This window comes from Saimiri boliviensis, chromosome 2 (assembly GCF_048565385.1).
Source record: "Saimiri boliviensis isolate mSaiBol1 chromosome 2, mSaiBol1.pri, whole genome shotgun sequence".
NCBI lineage: Eukaryota > Metazoa > Chordata > Mammalia > Primates > Cebidae > Saimiri > Saimiri boliviensis.
The window spans coordinates 68507446-68530893 of record NC_133450.1 but is presented as its reverse complement, the minus strand read 5'-3'; the positions used below and the strand labels follow the sequence as shown (position 1 = coordinate 68530893).

The window sequence follows — 23448 nt, the reverse complement described above, 5'->3', positions numbered from 1 at the left end:
CATTTCAGTTAGACTTCTTTTTTTTTTTTTTTGAGACGGAGTCTTGCTCTGTCGCCAGGCTGGAGTGCAGTGGCGCAATCTTGGCTCGCTGCAACCTCCACCTCCTGTGTTCAAGGGATTCTTCCCCCTCAGCCTCCTGAGTAGCTGGGACCACAGGTGCATGCCACCATGCCCAGCTAATTTTTGTATTTTTAGTAGAGACAGGGTTTCACCATGTTGGCCAGGATGGTCTCGATCTGTTGATCTCGTGATCCACCCACCTCGGCCTCCCAAAGTGCTGGGATTACAGGCCTGAACCACTGCGCCCGGCCTAGACTTCTTTTTTATTATTTGCTTATTCTTAAGATAGTCTCACTCTGTTGCCCAGGCTGGAGTGCAGTGGCATGATCTCTGCTCATTTGCAACCCCCTACTCCTGGGTTCCAGCGATTCCTGTGCCTCAGCTTTCCGAGTAGCTGGGATTACAGGCGCGTGCCACTACACCCGGTTAATTTTTGTATTTTCAGTAGCGATGGGTTTCACCATGTTGGCCAGGCTGGTTTTGAATTCTTGACTTAAGGTGATCTGCCCACCTCGGCCTCTGAAAGTGCTGGGATTACAGCCATGAGCCACTGCGCCCAGCCGTTTTAGTTAGCCTTTTTTGTTTGTTTTTTTTTTTGAGACGCATGACTCTCGGCTTACTGCAGTCTCTGCCTCCTGCGTTAAAGCAATTTTCCTGCCTCATCCTCCCTAGTAGCTGGGACTACAGGTGTGTGCCACCACGCCCAGCCAACTTTTTTGTGTTTTTAGTAGAGATGGGGTTTCACCGTCTTGGCCAGGATGGCCTTGATCTCCTGACCTCGTGATCCACCCAAAGTGCTGGGATTATAGGCATGAGCCACCATGCCTGGCCCTTAGACTTTTATTGAAAAAAAAAAAATTGTTTTCTGGGTGCAGTGGCTTATACCTATAATCCCAGTAATATGGGAGGCCAAGGTGATGGGATTGCTTGAGCCCAGGAGTTCGAGACCAGCCTGGATAACATGGCAATACCCTGTATCTACAGAAAATACAACAATTAGCAAAGTATGGTTACACATGCCTGTTGTCCCAGCTGCTTGTAAGGCTGAGGTGGGAGGATTGCTTGAGTCCAGGAGATGGAGGTTGCAGCAAGCTGAGAATCGCACCTGTGCACTCTAGTCTAGGAAACAGTGACAACCTGCCTTGCTGTTCTTGAGAATAATAAGCTTTTGTTTCCTGGGCAATATAGTTTGAGAAGACCCCTTTTCCCCCTCAGTGACAGATAAATGAAGTATTAATGTATGTTAAGAATGTTAAAACATTTTTTATATTTGTCTTTTCCATTTTAATTGAATATGGGTTTTATTTTATTTTATTTTATTATTATTATTTTTGAGATAGAGTCTCACTCTGTCACCCAGGCTGGAGTGCAGTGGCACGATCTTGGTTCACTGCAGCCTCTTCCTCCTGAGTTCAAGTGATTATTCTGCCTCAGCCTCCCTAGTAGCTGGGATTAGAGGCACCTGCCACCATGCCTGGCTAATTTTTGTACTTTTATTAGAGACAGGGTTTCACCATGTTGGCCAGGGTGGTCTCGAACTCCTGACCCCAGGTGATTTGCCCTTCTCAACCTCTCAAAGTGCTGTGATTACAGGTGTGAGCCACTGTGCCTGGCCCTGAATATGGGTTTTAAATTAAGGTACTATCTTTTCTGTGGTTATAAGAAGGGGACTTTAAAATTACTCACCGCTTTATGAATGTAAACATACCAGATTTTCTTATCCAAATGAATATTAGCTCATTTAAAGTGATTATTTCAACAGTGCTGTTTTTTTTTGAAACTATTGTTTTAGACTTGTCTTCAGAACTTATGAATTCTCCTTTTGAATGTGAATTTGATATTTAGAAATTACTGCAAGCCATATAGAGCCAATTTATCTGTTGTATATAATGTTTTAAATCAGGCTAGTTAAAATCATTTTTGGGCAGAAGTGTTTCTTATCTTCTCATTGACTCTTAACACTACTCATTGAATTTGGGCAGAAGTGGAGAGTCATGTTTTAATACTGAGATGCAATTTTTTGCATGGTGCTATTTATTTATTTATTTTAAAAATATGGAGTCTTGCTCTGTTGCCAGGCTGGAGTGCAAGTGGCATGATCTTGGCTCACTGCAACCTCCGTCTTCTGGTTTCAGGCGATTCTCCTGCCTCAGCCTCCCGAATAGCTGGGAATACAGGTGTGTGCTACCACACCTAGCTAATTTTTGTATTTTTAGTAGAGACGGGGATTCATCAAGTTGGCCAGAATGGTCTCGATCTCTTGGCCTCGTGATCTGCCTGCCTTGGCCTCCCAAAGTGCTGGGATTACAGGTGTGAGCCACTGGGCCTGGCCTGCTTGGCTCTTAAGTTAATCTGAATGCATTTCCAAAAGAGTTTTTCTGAAAAATACTGTAAATAGTAGGAAAATTACTAAAATAGATATATGACTGCTAAGATCACTGTTTTAAAGAAATCATGCTCATTTGGATTATTGTAATATTAGTTTAAGCAAGAAAATCATTTATTTAAAAAAATTATTGTATTTTCATTTATTTTAATATTTTATATATTTTTTATTTAATCATTTATTATAATCACTTTATAATTATCCTGCTATATCTGGCATAGGGATCATTATAGCAATTTACCTTCTACACTCTTACTTTTCAGATTTCGTATTTATAATTTATGATTTAACCACTGATTTTATGTGTAAAACAAGTATATAGGACTTTTTAAGAGGAAACAAATTTGTATATTTTTTTCTTTAATTAGGCTCAAGAGGCCCAGGGAATACTCTGGACCATCAGATTACCAATGAAAGAGGAGAATCAAGCTGTGATAGGTTAACTGATCCTCATAGGGCTCCTTCTGACACTGGGTCCCTGTCACCTCCATGGGAACAGGACCGCAGGTTGATGTTTCCTCCACCAGGTATGTAAAGGCAATAGTTATTATTTCTTTCTGAAAGACAGCCAGGATGTGAAACACACAGGAATGAAAGAAGAGAGGGGTATATATGTGCTGTCTCTCAAGAAAAACCCTGGTACATTTTGAGAACAATGATGAATAATCTAAACAGAATGAATCTAAATTGAATGATTTGAGAATGATTTGTTTAGAAAGCTGTTTTTCTCCCTAAATGGAATGTTTTTATTGTTTTTGTTGCTTATAGAGATAATGCACGTTTATTTTAGAAAATCCAAATAACGCAGAAATGTGTAAAGTAGTGAAAAATCCCTTTTGTCACCTCAGCGTGTCCTTCCTAGAATTTAGTTGAAGGTATATATCTTTTAGAGTTTTTTTTTTTTTTTAGAGTTTTAAAAATATGTATTTATACACTTAGCTATTCAAATTCTTTAATCACTCTGTGCAGTTGTACCATTCATCCTCTTTTGTAATTGTCTTTTTCACTGAGCATTTTATCTTACCAAAATAAAAATATTTACCAAAAGAGTCACAGCAGAATATTTTGAAATACGATAATAACTGCTGTTTTAATAGCTGCAACATCTACATTAGATATTTCTCCTGATGCTGCCTCTCCCATTTGCCCCCTGCCTCCCAACAGGCCCCAGTGTGTGATGTTCCCCTCCCTGTGCCCATGTTCTTACTGTTCAACTCCCAACTTGTGAGTGAGAACATGCGGTGTTTGATTTTCTGTTATTGTGTTAGTTTGCTGAGAATGATGGTTTCCAGCTTCATCCATGTCCCTGAAAAGGACATTAACTTATCCTTTTTTATGGCTGCATAGTATTCCATGGTGTATATGTGCCACATTTTCTTTATCCAGTCTAACATTGGTGGGCATTTGGGTTGGTTCCAGGTCTTTGCTATTGCAAATAGTGCCATAATAAACATATGTGTGCATGTGTCTTTATAATAGAATGATTTCTAATCCTTTGGGTATATACCCAGTAATGGGATTGCTGAGTCAAATGGTACTTCTATTTCTAGATCCTTGAGGAAGTGCCACACTGTCTTCCACAATGGTTGAACTAATTTATATTCCCACCAACAGTGTAATAGCGTTTCTATTTCTCCACATCCTCTCCAGCATCTGTTGTTTCCTGACTTTTTAATGATTGCCATTCTAACTGCCATGAGGTGATATCTCATTGTGGTTTTGATTTGCATTTCTCTAATGACCAGTGATGATGAGCATTTTTTCATATGTTTGTTTGCTGCATAAATGTCTTCTTTTGAAAAGTGTTTGTTCATATCCTTTGCCCATTTTTCAATGGTTTCGTTTGTTTGTTTCTTGTAAATTTGTTTAAGTTCCTTGTAGATTCTGGATATTAGCCCTTTGTCAGATGGATAGATTGCAAAAGTTTTCTCTCCCATTTTGTAGGTTACCAGTTCACTCCAATGATAGTTTCTTTTGCTGTGCAGAAGCTCTTTAATTTAACTACCCATGTGTCAGTTTTGGCTTTTGTTGCAATTGCTTTTGGTGTTTTAGTTATGAAGTCTTTGCCCATACCTATGTCCTGAATGGTATTATCTAGGTTTTCTTCTAGTGTTTTATGGTTTTAGGTCTTACATTTAAATCTTTAATCCATCTGGAGTTAATTTTTATATAAGGCATAAGGAAGGGGTCCAGTTTCAGTTTTCTGCATGTGGCTAGCCAGTTTTCCCAACACCGTTTATTGAACAGGGAATCCTTTCCCCCTTGCTTGTTTTTGTCAGGTTTGTCAAAGATCAGATGGTTGTAGATTTGTGGCGTTATTTCTGAGGCTTCTGTTCTGTTCTAGTGGTCTGTATATCTGTTTTGGTACCAGTACCATGCTATTTTTGTCACTGTAGCATTGTAGTGTAGTTTGAAGTCAGGTAGTGTGATGCTTCCAGCTTTGTTCTTTTTGCTTAGGATTGTCTTGGCTCTTTGGGCTCTTTTTTGGTTCCATATGAAACTTAAAGTAGTTTTTTCTGATTCTGTGAAGAAAGTTAATGGTAGCTTGATGGGGATAACAATGAATCTTTAAATTACTTTGGGCAGTATAGCTATTTTCATAATATTGATTCTTCCTATCCATGAGCATGGAATGTTTTTCCATTTGTTTGTGTCCTCTCTTATTTCCTTTAGCAGTGGTTTGTAGTTCTGGTTGAAGAGGTCCTTCACATCCCTTGTAAGTTGTATTCCTATGTGTTTTTTTTTCTCTTTGTAGCCATTGTGAATGGGAGTTCACTCATGATTTGGCTCTCCGTTTGTCTATTATTGGTGTATAGGAATGTTTGTGATTTTTCCACATTGATTTTGTATCTGAGACTTTGCTGAAATTCCTTTCAGCTTAAGGAGTTTTGGGGCTGAGATGACGGGGTTTGCTAAATATACAATCATGTAATCTGCAAACAGAGATAAGTTGACTTCCTCTCTTTGTATTCTAATCCCCCTTATTTCTTTCTCTTGCCTGATTGCCCTGGCCAGAACTTCCAATCCTATGTTGAATAGGAATGGTGAGTGAAGGCATCCTTGTCTTGTGCCAGTTTTCAAAGGTAACGCTTCCAGTTTTTGCCCATTCAGTATGATATTGGCTGTGGGTTTGTCATAAATAGCTCTTGTTATTCTCAGATATGTTTCATCAATACCTCGTTTATTGAATGTTTTTAGTGTGAATAGGTGTTGAATTTTGTCAACGGTTGTTCTGCATCTACGGAGATAATCATACGGTTTTTGTCATTGGTTCTGTTTATGTGATGGATTATGTTTATTGATTTGCATATGTCAAACCAGCCTTGCATCACAGGGATGAAGCCAACTTGATTGTCGTAGATAAGCTTTTTAATGTGCTGCTGGATTCAGTTTGCCAGTATTTTACTGAGGATTTTTGCATCAATGTTCATCAGAGATATTGGCCTGAAACTTTTATTTTTTGTTTGTCTCTACCAGGTTTTAGAATCGGATAATGCTGGCCTCACAAAATGAGTTAGGGAAGAGTCCCTCTTTTTATATTGTTTGGAATAGTTTCAGAAGGAATGGTACCAGCTTCTCTTTGTACCTTTGGTAGAATTCGGCTGTGAAACCCTCTGGTCCTGGGCTTTTTTTGGTTGGTAGGCTATTAATTACTGCCTCAGTTTCAGAACTTGTTATTGGTCTATTGAGGGATTTGACTTCTTCCTGGCTTACTCTTGGGAGGGTGTATGTGTCCAGGAATTTATCAGTTTCTTCTGGATTTTGTAGTTTATTGGCGTGGAAGTGTTTATAGTATACTCCAATGGTAGTTTGTATTTCTGTGGAATCAGTGGTAATCTCCCCTTCATCATTTTTTATTGTGTCTATTTGCTTATTCTCTCTTTCCTTCTTTATTAGTCTGCTAGTGGTCTATTTTGTTAATCTTTTCAAAATACCAGCTCCTGGATTCATTGATGGTTTTTTGTTTTTTTTTTGGAAGTTTTTTTGTGTCTTTATCTCATTCAGTTCTTCCCTGATCTTAGTTATTTCTTACCTTCTCCTAGCTTTTGAGTTTATTTGATCTTGCTTCTCTATCTAGTTCTTTTAATTGTGATGTTAGGGTGTCGATTTTAGATCTTTCCCACTTTCTCCTGTGTGCATTTTAGTGCTGTGAATTTCCCTCTTAACACTGATTTAGATATGTCCCAGAGATTCTCGTACGTTGTATCTTTGTTCTCATTGGTTTCAAAGAACATCTTTATTTCTACCTTAATTTTGTTTTTTACCTAGTAGTCATTCAGGAGCAGATTGTTCAGTTTCCATGTAGTTGTGCGGTTTTGAGTGAGTTTCTTAATCCTGAGTTCTAGAGCAGGCTGGCCAAAATAGTGAGATTCTGTCCCCCTCCCCCCCCACCACACACACACACACACACAAACAACCGAAGAATTGTTGACTTATGTACAACAGGAATGGTGATGTTCTAAAGTAATTTGCCTCTCTTTTATGTAAGATTGACTTATTGGGACTCATGAAGAGTCCTTCTCACTAATAATTGTCTTTAATATTTTTCTTAAATTTTAAAATATTTTAGTTTAGAATACTTAAATAATATGACAACTAAAATAAGTTTCTGAAAAATATGGATTCTGCAGTTGAAATTATCTGTCATTTAGTCTGTTAGGGATACTTTGTAAAACGTGTGTATTTTCTTAACATATTACTACTTGGAAGAAAAGTTTCAGATTTCCATTGACTTAAGAGTTAGCAGAAATAATTTAAATAGTTCCATAATTACAAGGAATCATTTATTTTTCCACTGTTAAATACTTCGAAAAGGGAGAAAACTCTTCTTAGCTTATATAGTCAGAAAAAAACTGCTATAACTTACCTTTTTTCTCATGTACCCTATTCCAGACATTCTTTAAAAAAATACTTTAATGTTAACCTTTATTTGAGATTTCATAGGGTACACATGTAGGTTACATGGGTATATTGTGTAATGCTGAGGTTCGGGCATGACTGAACTCATCATCCAGGAAGTGAGCATAGTACCCACAATTTTTCAGCCCTTGCCTCCCTTCCTCTTCCCTCCCTCTACTCTGGTAGTCCCTAGTATTTGTTGTTGCCATCTTTATGTCCATGTGTACCCAGTGTTTAGTTGTCACTTATAAGTGAGAATTGGTTTTCTGTTTTTGCATTAATTCACTTAGGATAATGGCCTCCGGCTGCATCCATGTTGTTGCAAAGGACATGATTTCATTCTTTCTTACATCTGTGTAGTATTCTATGGTGTATATGTACTGTATTTTCTTTATCCAGTCCACTGTTGGTGGGTATCTGGGTTGATTTCATGTCTTTGATATTGTGCATAGTGCTGTGATAAACATAGGAGTGCTCGTGCCATTTTTGTAGAACGACTTAGTTTCTTTTGGAGATATACCTGGTAATGGGATTGCTGGGTCAAATGGTAGTTCTGTTTTAAGTTCTTTGAGGAATGTTAAAACTGATTTCCACAGTGGCCTAACAATTTATATTCCCACCAACAGTGTAAAAGCATTCCATTTTCTCTGCAACTTTGCCAATATCTGTTATTTTGACTTTTTAATAGTAGCCATTCTGACTAGTGGTAAGGTGGAATCTCATTGTGGTTTTGATCCAAAAATTCTTATTACTTAGAGATTTTATTAGCAAGTATACACCTAGTTTCTTCAAGTAATCAACATTTTATTTTCATTATTTTCAATAGCAGACTCAACCTTATAAACTAAAAAGGATTTTAAAACTTTTAAGTTTTCTTTTAAAACTCTGTGTGGAATATAAATCGTTATTAAAGGTTAGTACACAGATTTGGCTGCCTTATTAGGATAGAGCTAATTCTGCTGAAGCACAATATGTATACAGAATTTTATAGTGTTGAATAGTCTGCAGTGTATCTATTCATCTAACATTCTTATATGTGTATTTAATTAGTTAGCATGTTTAGAACAAGAAAAGCATTTAGACTGGAAATCAAGAAATTTGCTTTCTGGTCTTCACTTTCTTATCCTTTAGTGTGATTTAAAAAGATTTATTAAAGATTATTTTTAGAGACAGTGTCTCGCTTTGTCACCCAGCTATGGCGTGGTCATAGCTTACTGTGGCCTTGAACTCCTGGACTCAAGCAGTCCTCCCCCTCAGCCTCCCAAGTAACTGAGACTGTAGGCATATGCCACAATGCCTGGTTAATTTTTGTTTTAATTTATTTTGTTTTAATTTGTTTTTGGAGACGAGGTCTCTCTATGTTACCCAGGCTGGTCTCAAACTTCTAACCTCAAGTGGTCCTCCCACTTCAGTCTCCTAAATAGCATGGGACTACAGGCATGGGCTATCATGCCTGGCTTTTAGTGTGATTTTTAAAACTTGTTTTATTTCTTTTACCTTATATGTTATATAGTGACATAAGCATATATAGTCTATGAGAAACTCATTCAAATATAATATATAAGTAGGTGGAAAGTAAAAGGATAGAAAAGATACACTGTACAAACAGTAATCAAAAGAAAATGGGGTCAAGAAGATATAGCAAATCATAAATATGCATATGCCAAACAGCAGCTACAAAGTATGGGAAACAAAAAGTGGTAGCACTGAGAGGAAAAAAGACAAATCCAGTTATAATTGGAGACTTCAACATCCTTCCCTCAGCAATTGATGGAACAACTGAAGAGAAAATTCATCAAATATATAGATTCGGCATCCCCAAACTTTTTACACAGGGGGCCAGTTCACTGTCCCTCAGACCGTTGGAGGGCCGCCACATACTGTGCTCCTCTCACCACCAATGAAAGAGGTGCCCCTTCCTGAAGTGCGGCGGGGGGCTGGATAAATGGCCTTAGGTGGCCACAGTTTGGGGACGCCTGATATAGAAGAACTGAACATTGCCATCAGCCAATAAGACCTAATTGACATTTATGGAACAAGTTATCCAACAGCAGCAGAGTACACATGCTTTTCAAGTAGCAGTGGAACTTTTTACAAGATAGATTATATCCTGGGCCGTAACATAAAACAAACCTCAAGACATTTAAAAGAAGTGAAATAATACAGAGTATCTTCTTTCGTCACAATGCAATCAAATTATAAATAATGAACTATTGATACCTGCAACAGGTTGGAAGTATCTCAATGATTGAGTGAAGAAAACCAGCCTCATAAGTGTACATACTGTATTATTCTGTGTATGTAACATTCTTTTTTTTTTTTTTTTTGGGAGACAGAGTCTCATTTTATCACCAGGTGTGCCAGGCTGGAGTGCAGTGGCACGACCTTGGCTCACTGCAACCTCCACCTCCTGGGTTCAAGCAATTCTCCTGCCTCAGCCTCCCGAGTAGCTAGGACTACAGGCACGCGCCACCGCACCCAGCTAATTTTTTTGTATTTTTAGTAGAGACGGGGTTTCACCATGTTGGCCAGGATGGTCTCAATCTCTTGACCTTGTGATCTGCCCGCCTCGGCCTCCCAAAGTGCTGGGATTACAGGCGTGAGCCACTGCGCCCGGCATAACATTCTTTTTTTTTGAGATGGAGTCTTGCTCTGTCCCCCAGGCTGAAGTGCTGTGGTGTGATCTTGGCTCACTGCAACCTCTGCCTCCTGGGTTCAAACTATTCTCCTGCCTCAGCCTCCCAAGTAGCTGGGACTACAGGTGCATGCCACCATGCCTGGCTAATTTTTATATTTTTAATAGAGACAGGGTTTTGCTGTGTTAGCCAGGCTGGTCTCGCACTTCTGACTCAAGTGAGCCACCCACTTCAGCCTCCCAAAGTGCTGGGATTGTAGGTGTGAGCTGCCGTACCTGGCCGTATATAACATTCTTGAAATAATATAGAAATGGAAAACAGATTGGTGAATGTAAGAGTTTGCGATAGTAGTGGGGGTGGGGGATGGGTATGACTATAAAGGGGTGGCATGAGGGAGATGTTTTTCGTGGTACAATAATTCTGTATCTTGAGACTGATAGTGATTATACAGATCTACACATACAGTAAAATGTCATCGAACTGTACACATGAGTTTTACCAATATCAGTTTTCTGGCTGTTATACTACACTTCAGTTATGAAAGATGTAAATGTTGAGTAAAGGGTGTGCAGGATCTCTCTGTAGTATTTTTGCAGATTTCTGTGACTCTTAAAAATGTGAAAATCCTCATTGTATATCATACACATACAGAAAAATGTAAGTATTAAGCATATAATGTTTTTCACAATTTGAGCATAGTGATACAACTAGCAGATAAAGGGATAGTTTTCAGTTTGGTTTTTCATTTTTTAAGTTTAATAGGAAATCTTACGATTTTAGCAGAAAAAAATGTTCTTGAATAATATAAGTAAGTTGATAATATTCACATATCATATAGTAATCAGAATTAAAATTTTAACAGAAATATGTCCTGGGAATAACCAGTTCATTATAAATTCTTTATAAATACTAACCTGCAACAAAAATTTATCAATGTGATTTACCTTGCTCAGCACTTCAGTCCATAAGAAAAAACACAAAAGTGTTTTCATATTTAGAATGCAAATATTATAGATCAAAGAGACCTGGTAAGAAAGTAGTTTAAATTGTTCAGTATTGGCTTGTTTTGTCTTCATTTTTAGAAATCAAAGTGAGGTATCGTCATTTATTAAGTAGATAATGTCACCATCCTGTAGATCAGCATTCCCTAACCTTTTTGGCACAAGAGACTGGTTTCATGGAACGTAATTTTTCCATGGTGGTTGTGGGGATGAAAGCGTTCACTTCAGATCATCAGGCATTAGTTATATTGTCATAAGGAATGTGCAAGCTAGATCCCTCGTATGTGCAGTTCACAGTAGAATTCCCACTCGTGTGAGAATAGAATGCCTCAGCTGATCTGACAGGAGGCAGAGCTTCTAACTGTAGCTCAGGTTGGGGGATATAGTTTGAAAATTGTTGCCATAGATTTAGATAGAAAGATACAGTAGGTTAGTAGCTTTCCCAAGGATAATGAGTTAAAATGTTAACTCTATATTTTTAGTTATAAATATATTTTTAGGATCTATATGCTATAGTTTGCTTCATTTTTTACAAGAATTTCTGCTGAACATCTTATTCGAGATGTTGGGATAAAAAGGAATAAATTATTGAAAAGGTGTGGTTATGTAATTCAGTGATAAGTTAATATAATGAAATGAATGTAATACTGAAACAGATCTTTTACTACAACAGCCTGGTCCAATAGAACGTTCTGCAACAATAAAAACGTTTTATATCTATACTGTCCAGTACGGTAGACATTAGGCACATGTGGCTAGTAAGTACTTAAAGTATGTCTGATGTAACTTGAGAAACAAAAATTTTAATTTTACTGAATTTTAATTGTCAGTTAAAATTTATTTTATTTTATTATTTTGTTTTGAGACAGAATCTCACTCTCACCCAGGATGGAGTGTAGTGGCATGAACACAGCTTACTGCAGCATTGACCTCCTGAGCTCAAGTGATCCTCCTGCATTAGCTTCCCAAGTAGCTGGGATTATAGGAATGCACCACTAAAGCCTGACTAATTTTTAAATTTTCTGTAGAGATGGAGTCTCACTGTGTTGCCCAGGCAGGTTCAAAAATCCTCGACTCAAGCAATCCTCCCATGTTGGCCTCCCAAAGTGCTGGGATTACAGATATGAGCCACTAAGCCCTCCTTGTACTTTTTTTTTTTTTTTTAACTTTAGTATTCTTAGTTTTAATTGTTTAAAAGAACAAGGAATGTGTATACGGTTTTTCTTATTTTTGTTGGTTCTTATCTTTTACTGATTTGGATAATTTATGTAAGCATAGCAAAGAGTAAGCAACTATACTTTGGTGGTATAATCATGAGTTAAGTGTGATCTTTAGCCTGGCATATTTAAAAACTCTTTTTCTTGAAGAGCTGAACAAATAAGAGACATAGAATATACAGCTAAATTGATGAGAACAGTTTTGACTCTTTCCTCAAGAAACAAAAGTATGCTAAGCAGATCAAAATACCTTGGATCGCTTTGAACACATAGGCATAGATTTTTACTTTACTGTTTCTGATTTGTAGACATTTATGCTGACCATTGTCCTTCCAGCTTCTGAACAGTTTTTCAGATAAGATTCATTTGGTAGAATTACAGTTTGTCTTAAGGCTCATTTTGATCTCCTTGATGAAAACTTGTAGTCTTCACATACTTAGTAAGGTGTTCTAAAGTCTTGGTATATGCTTTTATCCTCTCGAGGAATGATATTTACTTAAAGTTGTTCCCAAATTTTAGGCCACTACTTTTTTTTGGAATATATATTTCTTTTTTTTTTTTTTTTTTTTTTTTTTGAGACGGAGTTTCGCTCTTGTTACCCAGGCTGGAGTGCAATGGCGCAATCTCGGCTCACCGCAACCTCCGCCTCCTGGGTTCAAGCAATTCTCCTGCCTCAGCCTCCTCAGTTGCTGGGATTACAGGCATGGGCCACCATGCTCAGCTAATTTTTTTTTGTATCTTTAGTAGAGACAGGGTTTCACCATGTTGACCAGGATGGTCTCGATCTCTTGACCTCGTGATCCACCCGCCTCAGCCTCCCAAAGTGCTGGGATTACAGGCTTGAGCCACCGCGCCCGGCTGGAATATATATTTCTTAATCACTTATATCTTGTATAATGATCCTTTATAAATTCTAGTGATTATTTGGTTGATAAATTGCCACTTTATGTGTTTTTATAAACTTTAAACATCTGTATTTACTTTATTAGTCTTCCAGAAGAGACTGGGTTAAGGAGAGATTAAGATCTAGGAACAAATATAGACAGCTTTTTGAAAATGTTTGCTTTGAATGAAAAAGAGATGAGATGGTAGCTGGAGGGAGAGATATTTTGTTTTTTAAAGATGGATAATACTATAACATATTTATTTGCTGATGGGAATAATTCAGGCTAGAAGGAGAAATTAATGATGTTTGGGTGAGAATTCAAACATTAGTAAAGTGTAGTATGATTATAGGGCATTGTTAAGCATCAGTTTGAAATTTATGGTCATAAATTTGAATGAGACCAGTTAACGCTCTATTTTTAATATAGTTTGTAATGATAACAATAAGCTTAATTTATCATCAGATATTGATAAAACTATAAAATTTATTTGTGTCAGACTAAATGCCATTTACTAATCATTCTAACACCCTTAAGAGTGTTATTCTGTTATTCCCATACAGATGAAGAAACAAAAGCACAGTAAGGTTGGGTAACTTGGTGAACATGACAAATTGAGATATTATAGCACAGTCCTGGATATCAGCTTTGGGAATTTACATATTAATATTTGCTTCAGATATATATGTTTGTTTTTATGTATGTAAATGTGTAAATAAAACATAAAAAGCACACTGTGTAAATAAGTTGAACACTATTACATTTCCTTTCCTGGGCATAATACCTTCCTTTCCTAAAGGCAGCCACTCATGAGTTTAGTGTGTGTAAACTTTCAGTTCAAATAATGATTTTTTAAAAAGTAAAGTTCTCTTTTATCAAATTCCCTGATTAGCATTACATACTTGATTTCTTTCAATGTTAATATATATAGAGTTTATTACTTTATTGTGGTATAGTATTTCAATATATAAGAAATCACAATATATTTATCCAGTTCTGTTGGTGAGCATTTAGAGTGTTTCTGGTGTTTCACCATTACTAACAATGCTGCAGCTAACACCCTTTTTGTATATATGTTCTTTCGAGTCCAGGAAATGGAATTGCTAGGTGAAATGATAGGATGTGCATATTTTTGTTGCATATTTTTGTTTTATTTTTAATTTTAATTTTTTGAGACAGGGTCTTACTTTGTCACCCAGGCTGGGGTGCAGTGATGTGATCTTGGCTCACTGCAACCTCAGCCGCTTGGGTTCAAGCAATTCTTGTGTCTCAGAGTCCCGGGTAGCTGGGATCACAGGTCTGTGCCACCATGCGCAGCTAATTTTTTGTGTGTTTTTAGTAGAGATGGGATTTCACCATGTTGGCCAGGCAGACTCGAACTCTTGGCCCCAAGCAGTCCACCTGCTTTGGCCTCCTAAAGTGCTGGGATTATAGGCATGAGCCACCGTGCCTGGCCTATTTTTGGTTTTAATAGATATCTCTCCATCGTCCTCAGCAGAAGCCATGAATGAAATATGTGAGAGTAGCTGATTTCTGCAGTATACTTATTCCCACTCCTTATTTATTTTTTCTTCTGTTTTTTTCTTCTTCCATTCTTTTTTTCTAATCATCTTTTCTATTATAAGGGTGATAGAAAACAAAAGTGTGAAAGCAAAAAAGAAAGGGACCTTTCATGTCCTTATTTTCCATAGTTCATTTCAGTCCTTCATTGGTCATACGCTTTCTACATAACTGTGTCATATTATGTGTATGTATATATGTGTATATGAGAGTGTGTGTGTGTGTGTGTGTGTGTTTGTATGTATGTATGTATGCATGTATATGTGCATTTGACTAGAATACCCTTGATTACTTGTTAATCTTTACTTTTCTTTGAGGGCAAGCTTTACTCCGTTTGACTCCATTTGTGATTCTTGCAATCAGTAGATAGGCTGCCTCTTATGTATATTTCCTTTTATTAAGCCATTAATCACATTGTGTTTCTGTGACAATTAGACTATAAGGGCGTGGACTATATATCAAGACCAACAGCCTATTGTTTGTGCCTGACACATACTAGGCCCTGGTAAGATTTAAGGAATGAATTGTTTTTGCCAGTGGAGGGCAACATAGCCATGTAGTTTATAAAGTAGTACATTTGTAACAAAATTTTTTATTTCTGAGGTTTTTGATGTGTGGGGATATAATTTAGAAGCAAAATAATTATGTGGCATCTTGAGACCTGATTTAAAAAGAGTTGATTTTTAGGTTTCTTTATTTCGTCCCCTTGCCCAGTTCCACCATTTAATTAATCCTGTGTTTGAAGTAGAAAGGGAAAACTCAGTTTAGATAGCAGTGGTTGGTATTGACCTTTTCTTTGATTAGGCTAACTCAAACTCCTTGAAACAGCTCCTCCCTGAGATTTTGAAAGGGAGTGTAAATGAGCCTTCAAGCTATCTGGATCTTTCTCTCCTCTGTCAAATCCACTGACCATTGGGAGCTCATTAAATATAATTCCCTTTATTGACTCTGGTTGATGCCAGGTGGTTTCTCTGGTTTTGTGTAGGAGAGATGGTGTGTCAATAAGGTCCCCTGTGGCAGAGTCAGAGAAGAAGTGACACATCTAACACTGATTCTATAAAGTCAGTCATTAGAGGCAATTTGGGGTTGTTAATCTATATTTGTAATAGGACAGGAGAAAGTTACACAATTCACCTTCTTTGATGTACTCCTTATTTTTGGAGTTGGACATATGCATATCTAGTCTAGCAGTCTGCCATCACCTCTCAAGAATGAGACAGACTACCTATACTTTTTCAAGAGTGATGAGTTCCACCAGGACCCAGGAATTATTAAACAGCAATTACATTTGCACCAACCTAATACCATATTGTCATTATAAATCACGCCTGTGGACAAAAGAGGGTGGCTATAGAAGCACTTGAGATAGTCGGTGTCCAATTTTTGTCTCTCCAGATGTTCTTCATTTCAGCAGTGGGAAACTTTTACTCATCTGTTGAGTCAGATCTTTCCCTTTAGTTTTTTAAAAATTTATTTTCATTTAATTAATTTATTTTGAGATGGAGTCTCACTCTGTCGCCCAGGCTGGAGTGCAGTGGCATGATCTTGGCTCACTGCAACCTCTGCCCCTCCGGGTTCAGGTGATTCTCCTGCTTCAGCCTCCTAAGTAGCTGGGATTACCGGCATGCGGTAGCATGCCTGGCTAATTTTTTTTTTTTTTAGTAGAGACAGGGTTTCACCATGTTGGCCAGGCTGGTCTTGAACTCCTAACCTCAGGTGGTCTGCCTCCTCAGCCTCTCAAAGTGCTGGGATTACAGGTGTGAGCCACTGCACCCGTCTCTTTCCATTTGGTTTGGAATAGACACTAAATTTCAAAATGTCAATGTTACTAAAAGTTTGGCAATGATGACCTTTGAATGATACTCTTTCTGCTTTGATGACAAATTATCACCTGTTCTGCTAAATTTCTTGCTGTGCTTAAAATATTTTTTCCTTTTTATTTTTTTCCTTATATTATTAGCTGTCTCTTGGGTCTTTTTTGATACATTGATGTATTTACTTCCATCCATTATTATTAAAATTGAAAAATGAATTCACTTATATGTATAAAACTAAATTGTTTTCACATATTCTAATTTACACAGTCATTGAAACTTTCAGAGTCCAAAGTAGCAAATTAGCGTGTGTTTACTATGAAAGTTATTGCTATAATAAAATATGCAATTCTTCTGAAATTGTTTACTGTTGTCAACCAAGAAGACGAGTTTAAGTTTTAGAATGGAGGTCAAATGTATAAGTTCAATACATTAAACTTAAGTAAACTTGATTTATATTTATATTAATGAAAACATTTTAAAAACTTACTTTCAAGGACAATTATATCCTGATTCAGCTCTTCCTCCACAAAGGCAAGACAGATTTTATTCTAATTCTGGTAGGCTGTCTGGACCAGCAGAACTCAGAAGTTTTAATATGCCTTCTTTGGATAAAATGGGTAAGAAGTACTTCGTGTTTTTCTTCTTTAAAAATTTTGGTGTCATACTAAACAATTGGAAGCTAGATTAAAGGCCAATATAATTGCTATCTCTGGTAGTTAAGTCCAGAATCTCTTTCCTGAAAATATCCTGGTTTTATGTTTCTTGTTATATTGTACACAGCCATGGCATCCATGGCACTTGGTTGGAGGGTTGGTTTGAGCACCATGGTAATAAGTTTACTCCTTGCACCTATGATGATAAACTTAACTCTGTTCTGTGACTAATTTTCTAATTTTTCTAGTCCACTTACACATGTCCTGTTTAGTAATCAGGGAAATAAGGCAAGCAAGTGTGAATGGATACATAAAAATCCACCGGAAAACAATTTAGATGCATGCTCTGTTGATATTTTAATCAGTTATATTATTTAAACATTTCATACTTGGATATAACTAACATATACTGAGTAGTCTACTATTTGTAGGCTCTCTTTTGCTTAAACTACCTCACAGCAACCCGTTAAAGTTGGGAAATAGATGTATGCAGTGTATCAACCAGAAGTGTAGAACATTAAGAAAATAAAAAAAAAATTTAAAGTCAAGAATTAAAGTAAATGTATTGGTAAAAGGTTTCCTTAGGAAAGGACATATATTTGAAAGAGAGAGTATTATCCAGTGGAAATAGTTTACTATTTCAGAAAATAAATACTTTGTTATTTAAAAAAATATTAAAGAAAAAAATATATAGAGAGAGGGAGAGAGTGTGCACGAGCGAGCCTGTGCCCTGCTCTGTCATCCAGGCTGAATGCAGTGATACGATCTTAGCTCATCACAACCTTGACCTCCTGGCTCAAGTGATCCTCCTACCTCAACCACTTGAATAGCTGGGACTACACGAGTGTGCCACCACACATGGCTAATTTTTTGTATTTTTTGTAGAGATGAGGTTTCGTCCTGTTGCTGAGGCTGGTCTTGAACTCCTGGGCTCAAGCGATCCACCTCTCTCGGCCTCCCAAAGTGTTGGGATTACAGGAATGAGACACCTTGCCTAGCCTAGAAAATCAGTATTTTTTTATTTTTTTATTTTTTTTTTATTTTTCAGACAGAGTCTCACTCTGTTGCCCAGGCTGGAATGCAGTGGCACCATCTTGGCTCCACTGCAGCCTCTACTTCCTGGATTCAAGTGGTTCTCCTGCCTCAGCCTCCTGAGTATCTGGGACTACAGGTACCCACCACCACTCCCAGCTAATTTTTTGTATTTTTAGTAGAGGGGTTTCACCGTGTTGGCCAGGCTGGTCTCAAACCCCTGACCTCAAGTAATCTGCCCTCTTTGGCCTCCCTAAGTACTGGGATTATAGGCATGAGCCACTGTGCCTGGCCAAAAATCAGATTGTAAGACTGTGAAAATAAGCAAAGAAAGCAGTCCCAAAGTTTTACAGAATTATAATTAATTCTTTCTGTTTGGTTTTAGAAATTGTATTCCCACCATTAAATCAGGTTTAATGGAATGAAAGTAATGTGAGATTAAACATTCATTTCTATGCTATTTAAAAATTTTTACATGTGTCAATTTTTTAATACTGGTTGACCAATACCTACTTTGGCATAATAATTTTTAAATGCCACTGTTTGTAGTTGAATATTTCAGTGTTGTGAAGCACACGTGAAAAATGACCAGTAAAACAAGGATATTGATAACTGGCTGAAGTAATGGACTTTGGAGTCTAGTTAATTGTGGAAGTGAGGGAGGAAACTCACTGGTCAGAGTAGTGGAAGCATCAGTGACTTCCAAGGACAGATGTAGTGAGAGTTACTAAAGGAGAAAGCTAGAAGAGGAGAGGTAGTTGTGGTCAGAGGGGATTGCAGTTCTTGATGATAACAAAGTTTGGGAACAGTAGCTGAATTCCAATGGCTAGTCTCTCTTAATGGAGGAATAAGGAAGGAAGGAAGAGGAGGAAGGAGAAGATGAGAGAGAAAAGAGTCTGCCAGAATTTCTAGGAACCCCAAGCTGTTCTTTTGGCGTCGATATGCTATGTTGGTGTCCAGCTGGTTTATGTGCCAACAAGGGGAGTGGGAAAAATATCAGTTTTGTGATCTGGAAATACTATAGGAATGAAGTGATTAATCACATACATTTCATGGTTTAACTTTTATGTCTAGATGGGTCAGTGCCTTCAGAAATGGAATCCAGTAGAAATGATACCAAAGATGATCTTGGTGTAAGTATTGAAAGTGGAATTGTATCCATGTATTCAATTGCCCTGGCTAGAGTGCAGTGGCACCATCTTGGCTTACTGCAACCTCCGCCTCCCAAGTTCAAGCAGTTTTCCTGCCTCAGCTTCCTTAGTAGCTGGGGTTATAGGCATGCGCCACCATGCCCGGCTAATTTTTGTATTTTTTTTTTTTTTTTTTTTTTTTAGTAGAGATGGGGTTTTACCATGTTGGCCAGGCTGGTCTTGAATTCCTGACCTCAGAAAATCCGCCCGCCTCAGCCTCCCAAAGTGCTGGCATTACAGGTGTGAGCCACCTGAGTCTTCTAATCTTATGGTTTACTAGAATATAAATATAGCTAATAATCTAGATTTTGATGCAAAGCTGATTTTCTCTTTTTGACTAATAAACTTTTTTTCTTTTTTTTTTTTTTTCGAGATGGAGCTTTACTCTTGTTGCCCAGGTTGGAGTATAGTGGCACGATCTCCACTCACCACAACCTCTGCCTCCTGGGTTCAAGCAATTCTTCTGCCTCAAGCTTCCCAACTACCTAGAATTACAGGCATGCGCCACTACACCCAGCTAATTTTGTATTTTTAGTAGAGATGGAGTTTCTCCGTGTTGGTCAGGCTGATCTCGAACTCCCAACCTCAGGTAATCCTGCCCGCCTTGGCCTCTCATAGTGCTGGGATTACAGGCGTGAGCCACTGCATCTGGACGACTAATAATACTTTCTACGTAGCGTTAAAGCTGTTTCTTTTGTAGATTGTAAGCTATGGTGATAAAATACAATTTGCAGACTAGGAGTTTGAGTTAGTTTAGTAGTTAAACAAGATTTTATATTCCCCCCACCTTGGATTTTCATTTGAATATTTTAAAGTATATTTTTGTGAATTAAAATATTGATTTTTGGAAAATATAAACATAGACATCTTGTATTTTCTTTTTACCCAGGATATATTTGATAAAAGAATATATATTTTGGTGCTGTTGGGCTATGTTTCTGTTTTATCTTTAGCCAGAATACTACTTTGTTGGTTATAGCTGTTTTCTGTTGACTTAATAAAATATTTGTGATAGCCAAAGTGTGATAGCTGATATATTAATGTGGAAAGCTGTTTGAATCTTTCTCTAGAGCTTTCTAAGACTATCATGGGGCCAGGCGCAGTGGCTCACGCCTATAATCCCCGCACTTTGGGAGGCCGAGGCGGGTGGATCACAAGGTCAAGAGATCGAGACTATCTTGGTCAACATGGTGAAACCCTGTCTCTATTAAAAATACAAAAATTGGCCGGGCATGGTGGTGCAGCCTGTAGTCCCAGCTACTCGAGAGACTGAGGCAGGAGAATTGCTTGAACCCAGGAGGTGGAGGTTGTGGTGAGCGCACCACTGCACTCCAGCCTGGGTAACAAGAGTGAAACTGCATCTCAAAAAAAAAAAAAAGGACTGTCATGGAATGCTTTCTGTCTCTAAGCTTGAGATTTTCAAGAAAACGATTGCAAATTTTGCTGTTTCAGTGACCACCATATGTGAATTTGTTACAGAATTTAAATGTGCCTGATTCATCTCTCCCGGCTGAAAATGAAGCAGCTGGCCCTGGCTTTGCTCCTCCACCTCTTGCTCCAATGAGAGGTCCATTGTTTCCAGTGGATACAAGGGGCCCCTTCGTGAGAAGAGGACCGCCTTTCCCCCTACCTCCTCCAGGAACCATGTTTGGAGCTTCTCGAGATTATTTTCCACCAAGGGATTTCCCAGGTCCACCACATGCTCCATTTGCAAGTATGCTTGTTTTGTAAAAAAAATTTTTTTAAAGTTCAGTATGTGTTTTACCAATCAGAGATATTTTACTATGTGTTCACGTAGTAACAGTGGAGGAAAAATTTTTCTAGCATTCTGTGAGTATACCATTACTTCTCCAAATTGGGAAGGCAGCCAGCCATAAGTGAACTATAATGAGGTTTCAACTGGATTCATCTTAATAATACAGAATTTTTTCTGTATTTTGGGAGTCAAGAAAATAATTAAAGTTTTGCAGGTCTTATGATAGAACTAAAATTACCTGTATCTTATTTGGTAGCAACTGGTTATTCTGGCGGTTAGCTAAACTGTTTAAAATTTACATTCTAGTATTAAAATTATTAAGTTATATTTAAAAGTCTTTTTCGGCCGGGCGCGGTGGCTCAAGCCTGTAATCCCAGCACTTTGGGAGGCCGAGGCGGGTGGATCACAAGGTCAAGAGATCGAGACCATCCTGGTCAACATGGTGAAACCCCGTCCCTACTAAAAATACAAAAAAAAATAGCTGGGCATGGTGGTGCGTGCCTGTAATCCCAGCTACTCAGGAGGCTGAGGCAGGAGAATTGCCTGAACCCAGGAGGCGGAGGTTGCGGTGAGCCGAGATCGCGCCATTGCACTCCAGCCTGGGTAACAAGAGCGAAACTCCGTCTCAAAAAAAAAAAAAAAAGTCTTTTTCATAACTAGTTCTGATGTAGTCATACTTATTTAAAACTTAAAAAGTATTTATTATGTTTGACCTAATTGTTGGATTTATTGAATTCTTTTAAAGCTTCACATAAGAAAAAGCAAATAGTATCTTGCTTTTATTTTCATATTTTACCGTTTTGAACTATAGGGTTCTGTAGAATATGTGGTTACCAAATACTAGGCTTTGCCAAGGAGTGTCTCATGTAGTCATTCCTTCCCTTGTTTCTCTTCTCTTTTTAAAGTTTAAAGTGAATTAAAATGAATTTTGTTTGGGGGAATTTTAAGGTGGTCTTTGATATAACTGGAAATGTTTTAGTATATCAAATCAGAATTGGGACTCAGTGATATAACTGGAAATGTTTTAGTATAACATCAAATGAGAATTGGGAATCAAGGATGTAAATTTTAAGTTTGGTGAAAATTATATTACATGAAAATGTTTTTTTGAGAAGGACTTTGATAATGAAAGAAAAAGTTACTCTTACAGTAGGTTTTCTATATTTTGAAATAATTCCTCTGTTTTGAAAAAACAGGTATTAAGATAGGACAAAAATTACGTAAAAAAAAATTTCCTTTACTCGTCTGTATTTGAAGAGGTACATTTTCCTCAATGTAAAAATTAATATGTTAGATCAAGCAATTATTCTGGTGTCAATTTGCAAATAAAAGAATAGGTAATAGAAATTATAAACTTAATAATTTATTAGTGCACAGCATAGGTTCTTAAAAGTTAAAAAATGTGTTTTACCAATCTCTTTGAACAGTGAGAAATGTCTATCCACCGAGGGGTTTTCCTCCTTACCTTCCCCCAAGACCTGGATTTTTACCCCCAGCCCTACATTCTGAAGGTAGAAGTGAGTTCCCTTCAGGGTTGATTGCACCTTCAAATGAGCCTGCTCCTGAACATCCAGAACCACAGCGAGAAACCTGACAGTATTTTCGCTCTTTTCGAAAGTAATTTTGACTGATCTCATTTTCAGTTTAAGTAACTGCTGTTACTTAAGTGATTACACTTTTGCTCAAATTGAAGCTTAATGGAATTATTATTCTCAGGATAGTATTTTGTAAATAAAGATGATTTAAATATAAATCTTATGAGTAAATTATTTCCATATTATTTTATTCTACATAGTTTAACTATTTTAATTTGGTTAACTAATCCACTATTATATAAACAATAGTTGGAGTTTTATATATGTTATCTTGCAGGTGGGGAGGCTTTAAATTCTAAGAGCTGTGTCTTTATGCCAAGAACTGTTTACTGTGATTGTAGACAAATGTGAAAGTAACTTTATGCTTAATTAAATAAATTTTAGTTGATTTAAAGACTTGTTTGGCAATAATAAAGTCAGCCAGTTTTTCTGTAAATATGGCTCTATTAATTAACTTTTTTCTTTTTACCAGTGGGTTGTTCTTCAATTACGTTATGAAAAATGTGCCTTCTTTCTTGTAAATAGACGTGAATAGCCCGAAGCAACAAATTAATACACTTTTAAAGTTAAAATTGATTATATTTTATTTTTTATTTAATTATTTTACTTTTTTTTTTTTTTTTTTTTTGAGACGGAGTTTCGCTCTTGTTGCCCAGGCTGGAGTGCAATGGCGCGATCTCGGCTCACCGCAACCTCTGCCTCCTGGGTTCAGGCAATTCTCCTGCCTCAGCCTCCTGAGTAGCTGGGATTATAGGCACGCAC

The 23448-nt window shown here is 37.4% G+C and overlaps 1 protein-coding gene across 10 annotated transcripts in view; it reads left to right on the top strand.

Moving 5' to 3' along the window:
* Positions 1-23080, top strand: part of MIA2 (MIA SH3 domain ER export factor 2) — a 107619-nt gene extending 84539 nt beyond the window's left edge. For all 10 annotated transcript variants that reach the window (XM_074393533.1, XM_010339445.3, XM_074393534.1 and 7 more), the window contains 5 exons: positions 2815-2973; positions 16955-17077; positions 19220-19278; positions 20815-21049; positions 22519-23080. In XM_074393533.1, the coding sequence (XP_074249634.1) occupies positions 2815-2973; positions 16955-17077; positions 19220-19278; positions 20815-21049; positions 22519-22685 (743 nt within the window). In that variant the 3' untranslated portion in view covers positions 22686-23080. The remainder of the gene's footprint in view (positions 1-2814; positions 2974-16954; positions 17078-19219; positions 19279-20814; positions 21050-22518) is intronic.
* Positions 23081-23448: the final 368 nt, after the last annotated feature.